Source organism: Coffea arabica, chromosome 8e, assembly GCF_036785885.1.
Source record: "Coffea arabica cultivar ET-39 chromosome 8e, Coffea Arabica ET-39 HiFi, whole genome shotgun sequence".
NCBI lineage: Eukaryota > Viridiplantae > Streptophyta > Magnoliopsida > Gentianales > Rubiaceae > Coffea > Coffea arabica.
The window spans coordinates 38333168-38347835 of NC_092324.1; the positions used below are offsets into that span (position 1 = coordinate 38333168).

At 34.9% G+C, this 14668-nt stretch overlaps 1 protein-coding gene and 1 non-coding gene across 2 annotated transcripts; one reads left to right on the forward strand and one right to left on the reverse strand.

Moving 5' to 3' along the window:
* The first annotated feature begins 6489 nt into the window (after window positions 1-6489).
* On the forward strand, window positions 6490-12695 carry LOC113702908 (uncharacterized). The gene is made up of 6 exons (XM_027224084.2): window positions 6490-6857; window positions 6967-7023; window positions 8820-8973; window positions 11807-11904; window positions 11992-12057; window positions 12333-12695. Exons 1-6 carry the CDS (start codon window positions 6729-6731, stop codon window positions 12369-12371), a joined length of 543 nt encoding a protein of 180 aa, XP_027079885.1. The 5' UTR covers window positions 6490-6728; the 3' UTR covers window positions 12372-12695.
* LOC113705144 (U2 spliceosomal RNA) lies at window positions 7399-7597 on the reverse strand. Its single transcript, XR_003451791.1, has one exon. It is a non-coding gene; the product is annotated as a U2 spliceosomal RNA (small nuclear RNA).
* Window positions 12696-14668: the final 1973 nt, after the last annotated feature.

The following is a 14668-nucleotide window of genomic DNA, read 5'->3' on the forward strand; positions in this document are numbered from 1 at the left end:
GTGATTTTTCTAGCAAAGATGTTTTTATTTATAGAATTTCTATGCAAGCACCAAATGATGAGTATTATCCAACGCCATATAAGAGAACCCAATTTCCTATTCGCCTGTGCTCTGCAATAACCATAAATAAAGCGCAAGGATAGACATTCAATTTTGTAGGGATATACCTAAAAGAATTAGTATTTTCCTATGGTCAATTATATGTTACTCTATCTCAAGCAAAGATAGCTTCCGCTGTGAGATTGCTAATAAAACCAATATATTTTGCTCCTCTTCAAATTGACCAAACAAAAAATATTACGTATAAAGAAGTTTTAAAGAAATTTTAGATCTCAATAGCTGCTTAAGTATAATTAAAAATAACTTGTTACTCTATATTTACCTCATCGAATTGCTCCTTACTATTACCATGGTCAAATACATTTGACAGAAATATCAACTCTCAATAACTGGTAAAAAAGTTGTCTAAAAATTCATTCTTACTTCATATTTAACAGACTAAATTCCTTCTTTTGAGTTTTATCATGATCAGTTGTGTTTTAGAAAAGTTTGAACTCTAGATAACAAATCAAGTACGATTAAAATTTTCTTCTTACTTTGTATTCAACTCACTGAATCTCTCCTTCTTAATCTCATCATAGTCAAATATGTTTCAGACTAGTGAGGATTTTTATTAACACAACTATGAACTTGCAAGTCAAAATGTCTAGGCATATCTCTCAAGTGTTAGACATAAAGAAAGAATCAAAGAAATGGAATGTTTTGGTCCAGATCATTGAAAAGAATCATATACAATACGCTCGATGAATTCCATCTTAAAGCATCCAATGCTTTGTTGTAACTGACTCTTAGGTATATACTTTATTATTAAAGTGATTAAAAAGTGAGAATTAAAAAGACAATATATGGGGCTCATTATTAAATGTAATACTCAATTTTGTTAGTACTCAATTCCAATAGTAGTACTCAATTTAATTCGGCACTATTCTCCTTCCTTACCAACTGATCTAGGGATATTAGTTAGAATTCATATTCTATCATGAGAAAAGGCCACGAGTATCCATAATTTAGTACATATGGGTCTTCTTTTATAAACTCATTAAGGTTTGATCTGGATTTGCATTCAAATGGATAAACTGTATATACATGTAGATATAGTGGATTTAATACAAATCCTATCCATTAATATACTCACAAAAAGGATCATATGTGTATGATGTATTATCAGTTGCACTGATCAATTCTTAATAGACTCAAGTTATACATAATTTATTTTGTGATTGCACACATTACCTGCTCCTTTTCTTTTTCTTTTTACACTTTTCCAAATTAATAGCAGTTTTCCAAATGATTTACACTTAAATTAGACATGACTTATGATATAAATGCACACATTTAAAGATTTTCCTTAATTAACTTCACTTTTCTAAATAATTAACACCAAGATCATTCAATACACATCCATTAATCAAATCATGAATAGGTTACACAACTTGAATATTTTACTTAACTCTCAACAAGCTTTTAAACTATTAAGCTAACCATTTTTGTGCTTACAAATGCTATTTTACTAAGAATATTCTCCAACAAAAATATATTCTACATGTAACTAAACACTTCATTTTACTTTACTTCCTTTAATTTGGACTTTGATATATTTTAATGTTCATATATATATTTTACTGACTAGGGAGGAGTGCCCGCGCATCGCGCGGGTGTTTGGTGCCTGTGGACAAGGAAGTTTTTTTATTGAACAAACAATAGTACATTGTGAGAATAAATAAAAATTAGTATGAAAAGATAAACGATATAATCAATCAATTCACACAGCGTTACAATAAAACTGTATCAAATTGAAGGTCGTTAATAATGCATAAAGGCAGAACAACACAGAAAGCTAACCTTATTCTAGAATCCCCACCGAGAGTTCTTTCTTGCAGTTGCTCCAAACCTATAAGATTATAACCAACCTAGACCAATTGGGGTTAGGTAAAGCAAAAAATGCTATCTTGCAGCTAGGCAATACGATAAGAGTCGCTAATTGTAAGTACTAAGAACACACCGACAAAATTAAGGGAGGAACTGAAAAATTGAGGAAGGGGGGGTGAAATCTAACCTCATGCTGAACCACCAGGAGTAGCTAAGACTGAAGAGCATTCTGAGCTGATTAGTATGAAGTCAGGTAGAATTATCTCAATTCTAGAATACGAATAGGGAGAAACTGATAATCAACCGTTTAGGCATTAACATACCAATGGTTCGGCAATTGAATTGGGTGTAATTAATGACGAAATAATAGGTAATTTCAAAGTTGAACTCGGATGGAAGAGAAAACGATGAGGCAAATCGTTGTAGACAAAAGCAAAAAGGGAAAACTTAACTCCTGAAACTGAAAGAGGATAAACTGACCAACGTTTGTGGCTCATAAATGCAGATTATAAATGATAGAAAAATGGGTTCCTACCATTGATAGAGAAATCGTTGGCTCATTTCCTAAATCTGATTGCCATTCAAACGTTTTAGACAAAGCAACATCTCAAACAGTTATATGCAGTTGAAAATGGGAATTATTGGTAGTTAAGGGATATTCCGGTAATTACACTAACACACAAGCATATACGAGTTGTAGAAAATGCAAAAACGGTTGCACACTAATTACACATTCCATCAATACCCAGATGGCTCATCAATGACAACTTTAAATGTATTACAATGGGGTCATTTCAGTAAACATACCCAAATACATGCTTCCTTAACTTGTACTTAAAGCTTTTAAACTAATACACAACATTTCACATTTCCAGAAAGCCCCCACTTATGCGGTTGAAATTTAATCTATTCTTTGACCAAAACTCAATCTTATATAGTATAATGATACGTTAGACTTTGATTTCCTCTAATTTGATGACTTCTCACAATTTCAGTCATTTTCTTATTTTCTTGCTAACTTTGCTTCTCAAACTTGCTGCTCTTGGCTACCATTAAAGATAGCACTCCACTACCAATAGCTCATAATCTATATCTCATTCAAACGTGTTATCTACTAGATACAGATTTATCTTATCGTTTCCATCAATATGAACAAAGAAACAAACATTAATCCAAAGCTTCATTTCATGGATGAGCTCTTTGTTTCCATGTAAACAATGAATGCTATTCACATTATATATAATCTAAATAAATGTATGTAGTCAGCTGATAATTTAGAACTCACACACACACACACACATATATGACAACTCATAATTTAGATCAATTAATACATGTATTCAAATTATAGAAACATGAATAGTAGATATTAGTATTAATTTGATTATCAACTAATTGTTGTCCTAAATAGGGAACCAAGTTTTTGCTTGCTGCATATGATAACTATCTCTGAATGTTCAAAAACATACTCATACCATACCATCGATATTACATATCTAGTGTGACTGTTATCACGGTTTCTCCTATCTACAAAGTCAGTGATTATGGATTCTCTTGGATTCTCAACTTAAACTTTGGTAGAACGATTTATTGAGCCAATTCCTCCTACACTTTCATGCTCATTCAAATTTGGCAAGTTTTATGATATACACAAGTTTGTTGAATAAGGTACTGCACTTACCAGTAATATCTTGATAGAAATGATTTGTTATTCCCATTTTTAACATTATAGTATTCTTATTTATGATGTTCACTAACATATTCCTTTAAAATCTAAGTGTCAAGACTCTTGTGATACATGCCTTTCCATGCAAAGAAACATTTCCAGATGTTATTACCAGAGATTTTGTTACTGTAAATGAAGATTATCTAGTTGAATCCAAGGAATACCATTTAACATTTAGGTTGAGAGTTCCTGTCATCTTACTCATTACTATTGTATTATTCTCAGGAAAAAAACTCATGCTCTTAATCTTGTAAAATGACTTTCAAGAAGATGAAGGCACCATACTTGTTAACACTGTTAGCAGTGTGCCTATGATATTTGCTATGAAAGTGAAAGTGACTTCCTTTAGCAATGAGTATTAGTAAACTTTAATAGTCATTTATATACTACCTATCAGATTAATTTATGAGTACTCTATGTTAACATTACATTTGTTTTCATGTCAGATTTATCTTTTAGCACAATTGGACTATCTAGAATCTATATTAATTGACCAGTCCAAGAAGAACTCCTACTGAGGCAATGGTAAATTGACCTACAACCTATCTTTTGTCAACTCTCTAGCTACTAAGGTTAGTATTTTTTTTTTTAGTATGAACAAGAGAATTCAAACCCAAGAACTCACGCTTACACTCCCTCCAGGTTAGTAATCTTTCACTATCAATGCTTAGATGTTTGTCTACTAAATATATGGTATAGGTACAATATCAACAAAAAGGAGATCAGACAGCTCTTAAATGCAAAAGCATATAAAAATGCTACTCTACTCTTGCCTCCTCCAACACAATAGGATACTAAGAGCATTCATGATGCTTAGGCTTCATTTGCAACTGTAAGTATCGAGTTATGCTTGTCATCTAAACTGAGAAATAACTTCTCCATCTTAAATCTAAAAAAGACTATGACCATGCTGACCATATGAGTACCCTCCCTTTTTTTACTCAACAAAGAGCAGCATGGATATCTGGAGATATAGCACTAATACCTGACCGAAACCAATTTTGCTACGCTACTTGTAGCAACAACTCAAAGTCAGTTAGTGCTGATATTGAATGGATCATCAAACGTCCATCATGCAAGCAAGGCATTGAGGTTGAAGTCAAGTGATCCTTGACACTCTAAACTATTAAAAACACATTTGTATCCTAGTTCATTTCTTTCTCAAACCAAAACTTGCTTATCTTATGTTATTTAAGGTGTCACATTGGAATCACAATTACTAATCCCTCAAGAAGCATTGAGTGTAGCATATATGACACAGATGCATAGAAGATGATGATTGAGTATAATGCTCTGCAATTGAAACAATCAGAAGAAAATGTTAGTTTATAAGCTTATAATGCTCTACAGATCTGTTACTAATATTTAGACAACTCTATCTATTTATTTGGACAGATATATTTCAAACTAATTACAATTATTTTAATGCAGGGTATTGCAGTCAACGATGAAAGTTGGGACTATCTCAGAAGATACAGAATAGGCTACTTTTTCAAAATCCACGAGACCACTTTTTAGGAATAGTCTCAAAGGAGAAATAATATCATTAAAAGCTATGCTACTGACGAAGTGTTGGGCCTTTCTCTAGCGACGCATAGCTCGGTAGATACTGCTACCAACCCTTAATTGACTACTGATCAAGCAGCAAGGAAAAGGAAGCAGCTGACCCACTACTCTTCACACCAACTACAAAACTCATCCTGTAAGAAATTGTTGACTCTACTGCCCAAAGAACAAGATTGATCCCTACAATGGCCAGCTCAAAGAGAAGCCTTCGGTTTCCTAAGAGTGAACATGAAGATGTGATAGTGACGATATCAACATCAGCCACCCATAAAATTGGTGATAAGTTTAGTGCTATAGCTTCACCCACCAAAAAACTGCTTTTGAGCAACCTTAAAGACAAAACTAAAGAAGAGAACTGGAATCTGGTAAAGACTTTGTCTGATCTTTTGGTATTTACACTGCCATGTTGGTTATCTTTTAATGGAGTATTAGAATCCATTACTCCAATATCTTTTGATAGAATAATGTATTTTAATATTTATGTTTAGCAGGACTTGCATAATGATATTATGGATGGCACATTATATGGACGATTTGTTTGACAACATATATCAGCAACCATTGCTCAAATAGCTTTTGATAGAGCAATGCATGCTAATATGTGTAAAGAGCAAGTGACTATTGGATCTATGTTTAATTATAATTTCAGTGACTTCCATTTTTATTTGCTTTGCCCCATAGGAAGTCGATTTTCTACACTTACTGAGAGTAATTTTTCCTCCCAAATTTGTTCAGAAATATTATTGAAAATGTTGGGCAGTGGCTTTGCCCGCCCTTATTGTAGTTTTATCATAAAAAAATTAACTTCGTTAGCAAAAAAAAATCTAAACAAACCCAATAATTAACTTTTACATTTTAAGATTAATGGAGCTCAAATCAATAGTAAAATGCTAAGGAGTAACTCGTAACTCATACTCAAATCAACAGCCCCCCACGGGTTGCTCGGCTGGGTTTCGCGTTCTTAGTTAAGGAGCCGGTCCTGGTTTCGATTCCGAAGCTGGACAGCCTGGGGTATCTTCCTGAGGATCGGTGGGGCCCGCTCTCCTCAGGGTTAGGGGACTAGTCGGGTGTAGGTCCGGATACCCCTAACTGAAAAAAAAAAAAAAAAAAAACTCATACTCAAATCAACAGTTAAATTTAAAAAAAATAGTAATACAATACATATTTTTTGGATTTTTAGGGGTAAAATTGTCCATGCGACTTTCTCTAACCGAGAATTGATTATCTATCCGTTGAATATCCAAACCGAATTTGCTGTGGGGTATTAATCACAAGGGCAAAGTCGTAGTGCCGCCTTTCAGGTGGGCTTTAGTGTAATTAGCCCTCTCAATAAATTGACACAAATCCAAAGTACCAAACAACATTGAACCTAAACGGCTAAACGATTCCCTTTTTTTTTTTCCTACAGTTTTATCGCTGAGTACAGATAACTGGTAAGAACTGATAGATCTTGTTCTCAGCCTTCTGCCGGCAATAGTGAAGAGTAGAATCAATCTTGTGCGATTAAATGGATAAGGGAAAAGCAATAATGGGTTCGGGTCGTAGATGGGCCGTCGAATTCACTGATAATTCTGCTTCCCCTTCATCGCGAGATATCCCTGACCCTCCTGGCTTCACTCGCTCATCTCATGATCAGGTTCGATTTTTATATCTTTTTATTTCTGTATATGTTGTATATATTTTACTATCTGGGTTTTATTTGTTTATTGATTTTATAGATGGGATTGTGTTACTTTCTTTAATAGGATGATTCATCGGTGAGTAAACAAAAGAAGGATTCTGAAGCCAATTGGAAATCCCAGGTAATTTTACTAGATATTTTGGTCTTTTAATATGAATAATATATTTTGCATGATTTCTGGTATTATATTTATATTTTCACCTTTCAAGGGTTATGCAGACTGTTTTCTTCTTTTGGGGTTTTTTAAAATTTTTTAATTTTAAAATTTTGCTATTATGTAGGAGATTTTCCTTGGTTTAGATTTTTTTTTTTATATATTTATGTTTTTGATAATGTATGATTGAATTTCGGTTGTTTAACTGGCTTTCGTCCTTCTGCCAATCCTTTAAATCTGAAGTAGCCAAATAGGGAATTCACCACTTGGCATATGTGAGGTGGCCCATTCATTAAGAAAAGTACACATGCAATATTCTGTGAGTTTTGTTCTTGTCAGTAGGGTGTTCCATCCAGGCCTAGGAAGTAGTGCAATGCCAAGTAAGACGATTGAGCCCTGACAGCAAGCTACCGTGGTGGGCTCACTTTAGGGAAAAAAAAATTGAGCTAATATCGTGTGGGTTGTGTGCTCATTTATCAGATATTAAACTGCTAAGAAGAGATACCCCACTGGATTTTAGCTAAAAGGCCGGGAAAGGTGGAGACTTGGCATAGTCAGATACCAGTCTTGTCGAGTATGATTTTGTCATATCTTGAATATGTCTATAGTGGATAGGATGAATAGCAAGACATTGAAAAGAAGGGGGAGAAGATGATAGAGTTGAATGATCCCTCGATCTTTTGTTTGTGTGAATGATTGTAAAAGGTTGGTGAGTTTCTATGATGTGGTTCCAGTACGTTAAATGGCCTTGATAAAGTATGGGGATTCAGAGCTGTATTATAAACAGCTTCAGAAAACTGATGGATTCATCATCTTGTTCAATTGAACACTGAATTAATGTTCCACCTCTAGTGCACTTGCTTCAACATGTGAGGAAGAAAAGTAGGATAATGAGTGTCACTTGAATGTTTCCTTTTTTATTTTCTACTTTTGCCTTGTTACAGAAACTTCAAAGTCTTAGGTATTTTGGACTGTTTTCTTCATTAGATGCAATAATACACCTTTATAGGATAGCTGTTTTTGAAAAATGAGAAATACTTTGCTTCAGAATGTCTTCTCTGGTTTTCTTTTTCTTCCCCCCATGATTATAGTTTGAAAATTTCTGAGATGTTGGTCAGACACCCTAAAGCCTAGAAAATGTCTGGTTATGAAAGATGGTGAAATGTAAAATTGGAAATGTAATTTGTCTTCTTATTCTGATTATGGATTAGCTGGTTTATCTCTGTACTTCTTTTTCTTTTGAAGTAAATATACATTTCTTCTGGGATTTTGGAAGGGAGATGCACTTGGGATATTAGAGATTCCCTATGATAGCAGAAATTATCTTAGTGGCTAATTTTGTTGTGGCAGTCAGTAAGCAATGCCCGAACTAGTGGCGCCATCTAATGCAGTCAATGTCTATCCATTGACATTTTTCTCTTTATTTTCCCATAGTAGTACTCACTGCAGTCAATGTCTATCCCTTGAAGTGTGCCTTAGTATTATTCGATATGGTTGGGCTATTATCAAATTTCTAGTTTTTCAATGACCAAGTTGCAACTTTTTTATATTCCCTTGTATTTTTGGGATCTTGTAACTATGTTCCAATGTTAGTTTACATGGGTCTAACAGCTTGTGTTAACTAGATGAAGTGTGACAATAGATATAAAAGAAAGAATCTATTATGTTAGACTGCCAGTTTGTTCATGAAGGGTTTGATTTATTTTTATATGTTTTAATACTCACACTTGAATCTCTTCATGTCATAATATTTTTATGAACAGAAAGCATGGGAGGTGGCACAAGCACCTTTTAAGAATTTGATGATGATGGGCTTCATGATGTGGATGGCTGGGAGCACAGTCCATTTGTTTAGCATTGGTATAACATTTTCAGCCCTGTGGCAGCCGATAAGTGCTCTTCAAGGAGTCGGAAAAGGTAAGGCATTGATCAGAACTCCAATAGCATTATTTCTATTTACTTTTCCATGTTCTTTTTCCTCCAGTTACTCTGGTACAAAATCGTGAGTTACATCTGAATTCTTAGGCTATTGCAGTGACCATAAACAAGAAATATTATGTTCTCACTTTTCTATCCACCGAGTCTATCACTCAACTAACTGGCTAGTTAGAATTTGTAATTTTCCTTGATCGATTATTTGGTTTAGAGAGAAGCATCACTGAGAGCGTTAGGGTCAGAGTGTTTTACTTTAGACTTGTAGCTCTTGTGGCTAAGCACTCGTGCTTCTCTGATTTGCATAAATTTGCACATACTGTTACAAGTCTGGCAGTCTGAAAGTGTTCTGTAGTCGTGAACATGGGCTCTTTAACATGATCTTTCTTCAATATCTCCTGTTATTTTCCCAAGTGAAATTGCCACCTAACTAGTTGTTGTCATTCTAGTTTAAGGAAATGCATCCCAATTGGTTTTGGATGGAGCGTCATATAACTTGAATATCCTGTCTCAAGATGTAATAGTAAATTTAGTGAAGTCTTAACATCTACCTTGTGTGCGTTCTGGAAGAAAACTACCGTAAGTCACGTGAAAACAAGGATGCAATACAGGACTGATGAGACTGATGTATAAACGAAAGTGGGTGAATTATCTTGCTTGGTGGAATTCTACTTAAACTGACTATATAAAACATGCTTTGAGACTTGGGTGTCCATCCTAGGATCACTTTGCAGTAAGTTAAGTTGCCTGTTTCATGGCACATTGGATTGCAGATGAGGGATTTTTCCTGTTTTCAGGTTTTAGTAACTCTTATATTCTCAAACATAAGACATTTTTGGAGGCACAAAATTTTGCTTTTATGTGGGCTTTTTCCTGATAGAGAGGCAGGTAAGAATTTGATTGCATACACCTTATGGAACGTATAATGTAACGTTACTTAACTCATAGTCCTGATGGAATTTTATGGCATTTCCCCTTCAATAGGATTCAGGTTGCATTCTGCAAGCAAAGAGTCTGGACTTGATATTGGTGAAACTCAACATGAATTTGTTTTGGAATAGAGCTCGAATGAGCTATTTTGATTGAGGGCTCATGGCAAAGCTTGAATTCTTTGTTTTAATAAGATTTGGTCTCTCATATCTGTGGTCCAAGGTCTAGTCAAAATTCCCAACCATTTCTAAGTGTGTGGTATAAACTGCTGCAAGATGGGCATGTCATTGGGCTTGAGTGTTAAGCTCAAGCAAGTCTGGGCTTTGCGCAATTGAATGTAGAAATAACAATTAACATGTGAAAATAGCATTAGGAGGCTATGCATTGTAATGAAAGATCACTTCTATGGTTATAATTTTTCAAGATGGCTGCCCAAAATTTTTAAGAAGAATATCTGGGATAACGTATTGCTGCCCCAATAAATTTAAATGTTCATTTGAATGAAATACCCAAATGATTTAAGGTAAAGATATGCTGCAATCATCTCATAATTTTGGAGTTGAATTACAAACATTTTGTATTAGCATCAATTTCCCTGTGTTTACAAAGAACTTGACTTGTATGAGAGGCATCAAGATATTCTCTCTAGATTTTGGAGTGTAAAAGTTTTTCTTCATCATGTAGAGCCTATTTTCTTCTTTTTGCGGATTTAATCATCGATTTCATTTCAAACTTGTGATATAACTTCCTTTTTCTCTTTTTTACCTCTTCACATCTTATGTAGGCTTGATAATGTGTTGAAGTTTTTCTGGCAAGTGGATAACATGTTATAGTTTCTCAGGAAGAATTTTAACCTTCAGTTTTATACCTTCACCAGCTACTTCAAACCCTTGGTAGTCACATCACTAGCATTGAATCTTGGTTACTAATCATTACTTTTGGCTGAAAGGGCAACTTGGAAGATTTAGTGAAAAGATTTCAAGGAATATCATTTGCAAAATCTCAAACATAAATAGTAAAAAGCAATGTGCATCCCATTATCTGAACATGCTATGGCATGGAAAGACATTGGTGGCGTGGATTCTGTGTTGAGATTCATTGTGGCAAGCATGGTGATTTTGGCTTTTATACTTTCGGTTAGAACAGTATAACCTCATAGGTGCATTTCCTGTTAATTCATATGATTTGGAGCTTTTTATATTTTAAGGTTGTTTGTTCAAGTATGGGGATTTTGGTAAAATTTTTGTTATTATTTTTCTTATGGATAGTCTTGTAGTAGTGTTTACAGCACTTTTTGATGCCAACTGCTGAGGCCTTATTGGAAATTCCATTTAAACAGAGCTTTTCAGTCTTCATATCTAGTAAGGCTAGGAAGTTATTACTTTTTATACAGTATTCAGATTAGTAGGTCTTAGGAGAGAAAATGACAATGCAGTGTCCAAATTTATGCAGGACAAATAATCCTTTTTCTCTCCTTGTGAAGTATTAGGGTCTATTCGACATATATGCTTACTCTTACAGATAACACAGAGACACACCTGTATGTGTGTGAACTTGGGCATGTCTTCATAATTGGGTCGGCATCGGCCTGTGTGTATATTTATGTTGGTAGCATTTTTTTAACTGATAAAAGATGGTTTTTGCCATGCCTAAATGGTAAGAGCCAGAGAGTCATTTCCCATGAGCTTTAGAGTAATGTTTTTTCAGAATAAATTTTCATGTCTTTGAAAGTTTGAAACTTTAAATAAAGTTATGTGTATGGCAGTCTCTGTCTCGAGTTTGAAAATAATGAATTTTCATGGAACTTTAGCTTTATTTCACCTTTCAAGTTTCCAATGTCAATTTTCTCTTAAAAAGGAGAGCTAATTGTTGGAACTTTGTTTTGCAGTTTTTGAGCCTTACAAGGACAATAAAGTGGACCTTCTTGGACCAAAATTGGCATACATTGCCCTTAATCTGGTTGGTCTAGGGCTAGGTGTATGGAAGGTAGGTTGTTTTCTGATGCTTTGTCTAGTTCTGTTAATTAACCATACAAGGTTTTAAAGTTTTCATCACTTGTTTGTTTTCTGGCAGCTCAATTCATTGGGCCTTCTTCCAACTCACGCATCAGATTGGGTTTCATCCTTGCCGCCTGCTCAGGTGGAGTTTTTAGAAAATCTGAATCCTGGTTTTTTTTTTTGTCTTCTTTTGTCTGCATTCAACTTTAAGAGATTTGTGACACTTTTTATGGCCATGAAATGTTGCTCATGCTTAGAACCAACAAGAACTGTTTCTACATTTAGCTATGCTCCATTAATTTGATGAATGTTTTATTTGTGACCGTCTTCAGTATACTACTGAAAATGATTAATAGCTAGCTCCTTTTAACATAAATTTTAATATCTGTTGTGACATCAAGGAGTCTCTCTTTTCAGGAGGTCGAGTATTCTGGTGGCGGTTTTCCTCTGTTCTAAACTGAACCGTGCACACTTCCAAATTTCCTTGCAGCGCTTCTGAATGAATGGGTTCTTGAAGTATGGTGAATTTTGCTCACCACCATCAGTGTTCAAGTTGCCGGATATGTTTCCTTTATTGTCATCCTTCTGTGATTTAAAAGTCCATCTGGCAGGAGCAATTTATGAATTTTGTTTGTAAGGGCTTCAGATTTGTTCTCTGATGACACCATTATTTATTTCCTAATTAGATCTTAAAATAACATTGTTAAGGCAATTTAAGATAATCTTTTGGATCCCTAAGCTCAAGAATTTGAATGCACGTAGTAGTTATCCTTTCTAGCATATGCATTGACTCAGTTTTGTTTATTCCTGTAGCATCTAAAAGTGCAGGATTTGCAATTTGATGCACTTTCTGCAGTTGACATGAACCGAAAACTGAAGACCTCTTTTGGTTGGTATTAGAAAGTGGCAGTGAGTTAATTATTGGCTAAAATTTTTTGGTCGAATAAGCTCTAATTCCTTGTCAATGCTCGATATGGAAGAAGCTGCAGGTAGCTTTAAGGCAATTACAGTCACTTTTGGGGTTGGTGTTCTAAAAGTTGAAAGAATAAGGGGCGCTAATTTATCCACATCTGTTGGAGAAAGGAAGCCGAGAAGCAAATGAGGAGTTCTTCATCTTTCTTTACCCTCTAGACGGTTCATGTTCAAAGCTTCAAAGCTGAACTCTTCGCCAGTCCCTCCTCGAGTAATATTAAGAATGGAGATTTAGGGCAGGAAGATGAGGCTTGAGTAGATCAGTAATTCTTCAAGGATGCAATCTGAAAGAAAGACTTGTTGAGCTGGCTTCTTGGTGCTGAAATAGCCTTGCAAATCCTGCAGTTTTTGTTTTGTTCAATGACCTTTGAAACCCGGACATAGGAGCCTCTTTTATCTTCCCTTCTGCCCTTGTTCACATCGTTTATATCTTTTCAAGTCATAAAGCTGTTAAGATAGTTTACCTCTTTAACTTTGCAGATAATGTAATAAGGTGTTGCGAGAAAGGTGTTTACGATAGTCGACCTCTTTGCCTCCTTTGCAGATAAAAGGTGTTAAGATGGTCATGAATAGGATGTACGCGAGCCGAGTCATAATCGAGTAGCTCACGAGTAGCTCGGTCAACGGCTTGGTTTGAACTTGAGTTGACCGAATTCGAGTCGAGTCTCGAGCTACTCGATTGTCATTCGAGTCGAGTTTCGATCCAATATTTTGAGACTCGAGACTTGTCGAGTTACTCGTCGAGTCGAGGGTATTTAAATAATATATTTATAATTTAAATAATATATATGTATTATAATTATAAAATGACCATTATGAATATAAGTTTTACGGAATTTACAATAAACTCTTCTTTATAATAAAATTTCATAATGACAAAAAAGTAATAACATAATTGGTCGAGTCGAGTCAAAAAACTTGATTAAGCTCGACTTGATAAGGCTTGACTAAAGGTCGAGCCTTATCGAGTCGAGTCTCGAGTTTAAAGCGAGTTTCTCAAGTCAAGTTTCGAGTATCGATTTTTTGTACTCGGTCGAGATCGAGCCTAGGTATATATGAGTCGAGTCGATCTCGAGTATAGCAATACTCGAGCTTGACTTGGCTCGATTACATCCCTAGTCATGAAGGTGTCTTATATCTCAACGATACGTAATGGGCTTTGGATATATTTGCTACAAAACTAAGGTTTGGAGCCAATTTATCACAAAATCCAGCTTAGCCTCCGCAGATAAGCCATTCTTAGACCCCGTTTGGCAAGTGAGTTTTTTGAGTGTTTGTCTAAAATTTTACTGTAGAAGTTGTAAAAATTTTTTTTGAAGTGTGTAAATTTTTGGATTTTTTAAAGTGTATAGTTTAAAATTTGTGAAAAGTTTTTTGAGATTACTGTAGTTAAAGTTGTTAAAAAAAAATTTGTAGCAGAAAATCTTGGCCAAAAATTTGCTTGCCAAACAAGGTCTCAGATTGTAACCCTACATTTGTATGAAGCACTTCTTATCCAATTAAGTAAGAGTTATCAGATTATCGTTTCCAAAAAAAAAAAAAAAACGTAAAGAGTTATCAAGGGAGGTCAAGTATTGTGCTCAAGTCAGTCTCTTGCAAAGTTCTCTGTGGCGACCCAATACTTCGGCACTGTAGAGCTCTTTCCAGAGCTCCAAGTGCCTCCCGACATCTCTTCGTAGTTGGGATGCATGATCTATCCCTTCACATGGGCTGTTAGAATCTTACATCTAGGACATCGGTCATCTTTTCTTTTCACAATCTATAAATACTCCCCATAGTCT

Coding starts and splice junctions, on each gene's coding strand:
- LOC113702908 (XM_027224084.2), top strand. CDS start 6,729: ATGGATAAGGGAAAAGCAATAATGGGTTCGGGTCGTAGATGGGCCGTC. Junction 7,024..8,819: donor AAGCCAATTGGAAATCCCAG/GTAATTTTACTA, acceptor TTTTATGAACAG/AAAGCATGGGAGGTGGCACA. Junction 12,058..12,332: donor CATCCTTGCCGCCTGCTCAG/GTGGAGTTTTTA, acceptor CTCTCTTTTCAG/GAGGTCGAGTATTCTGGTGG.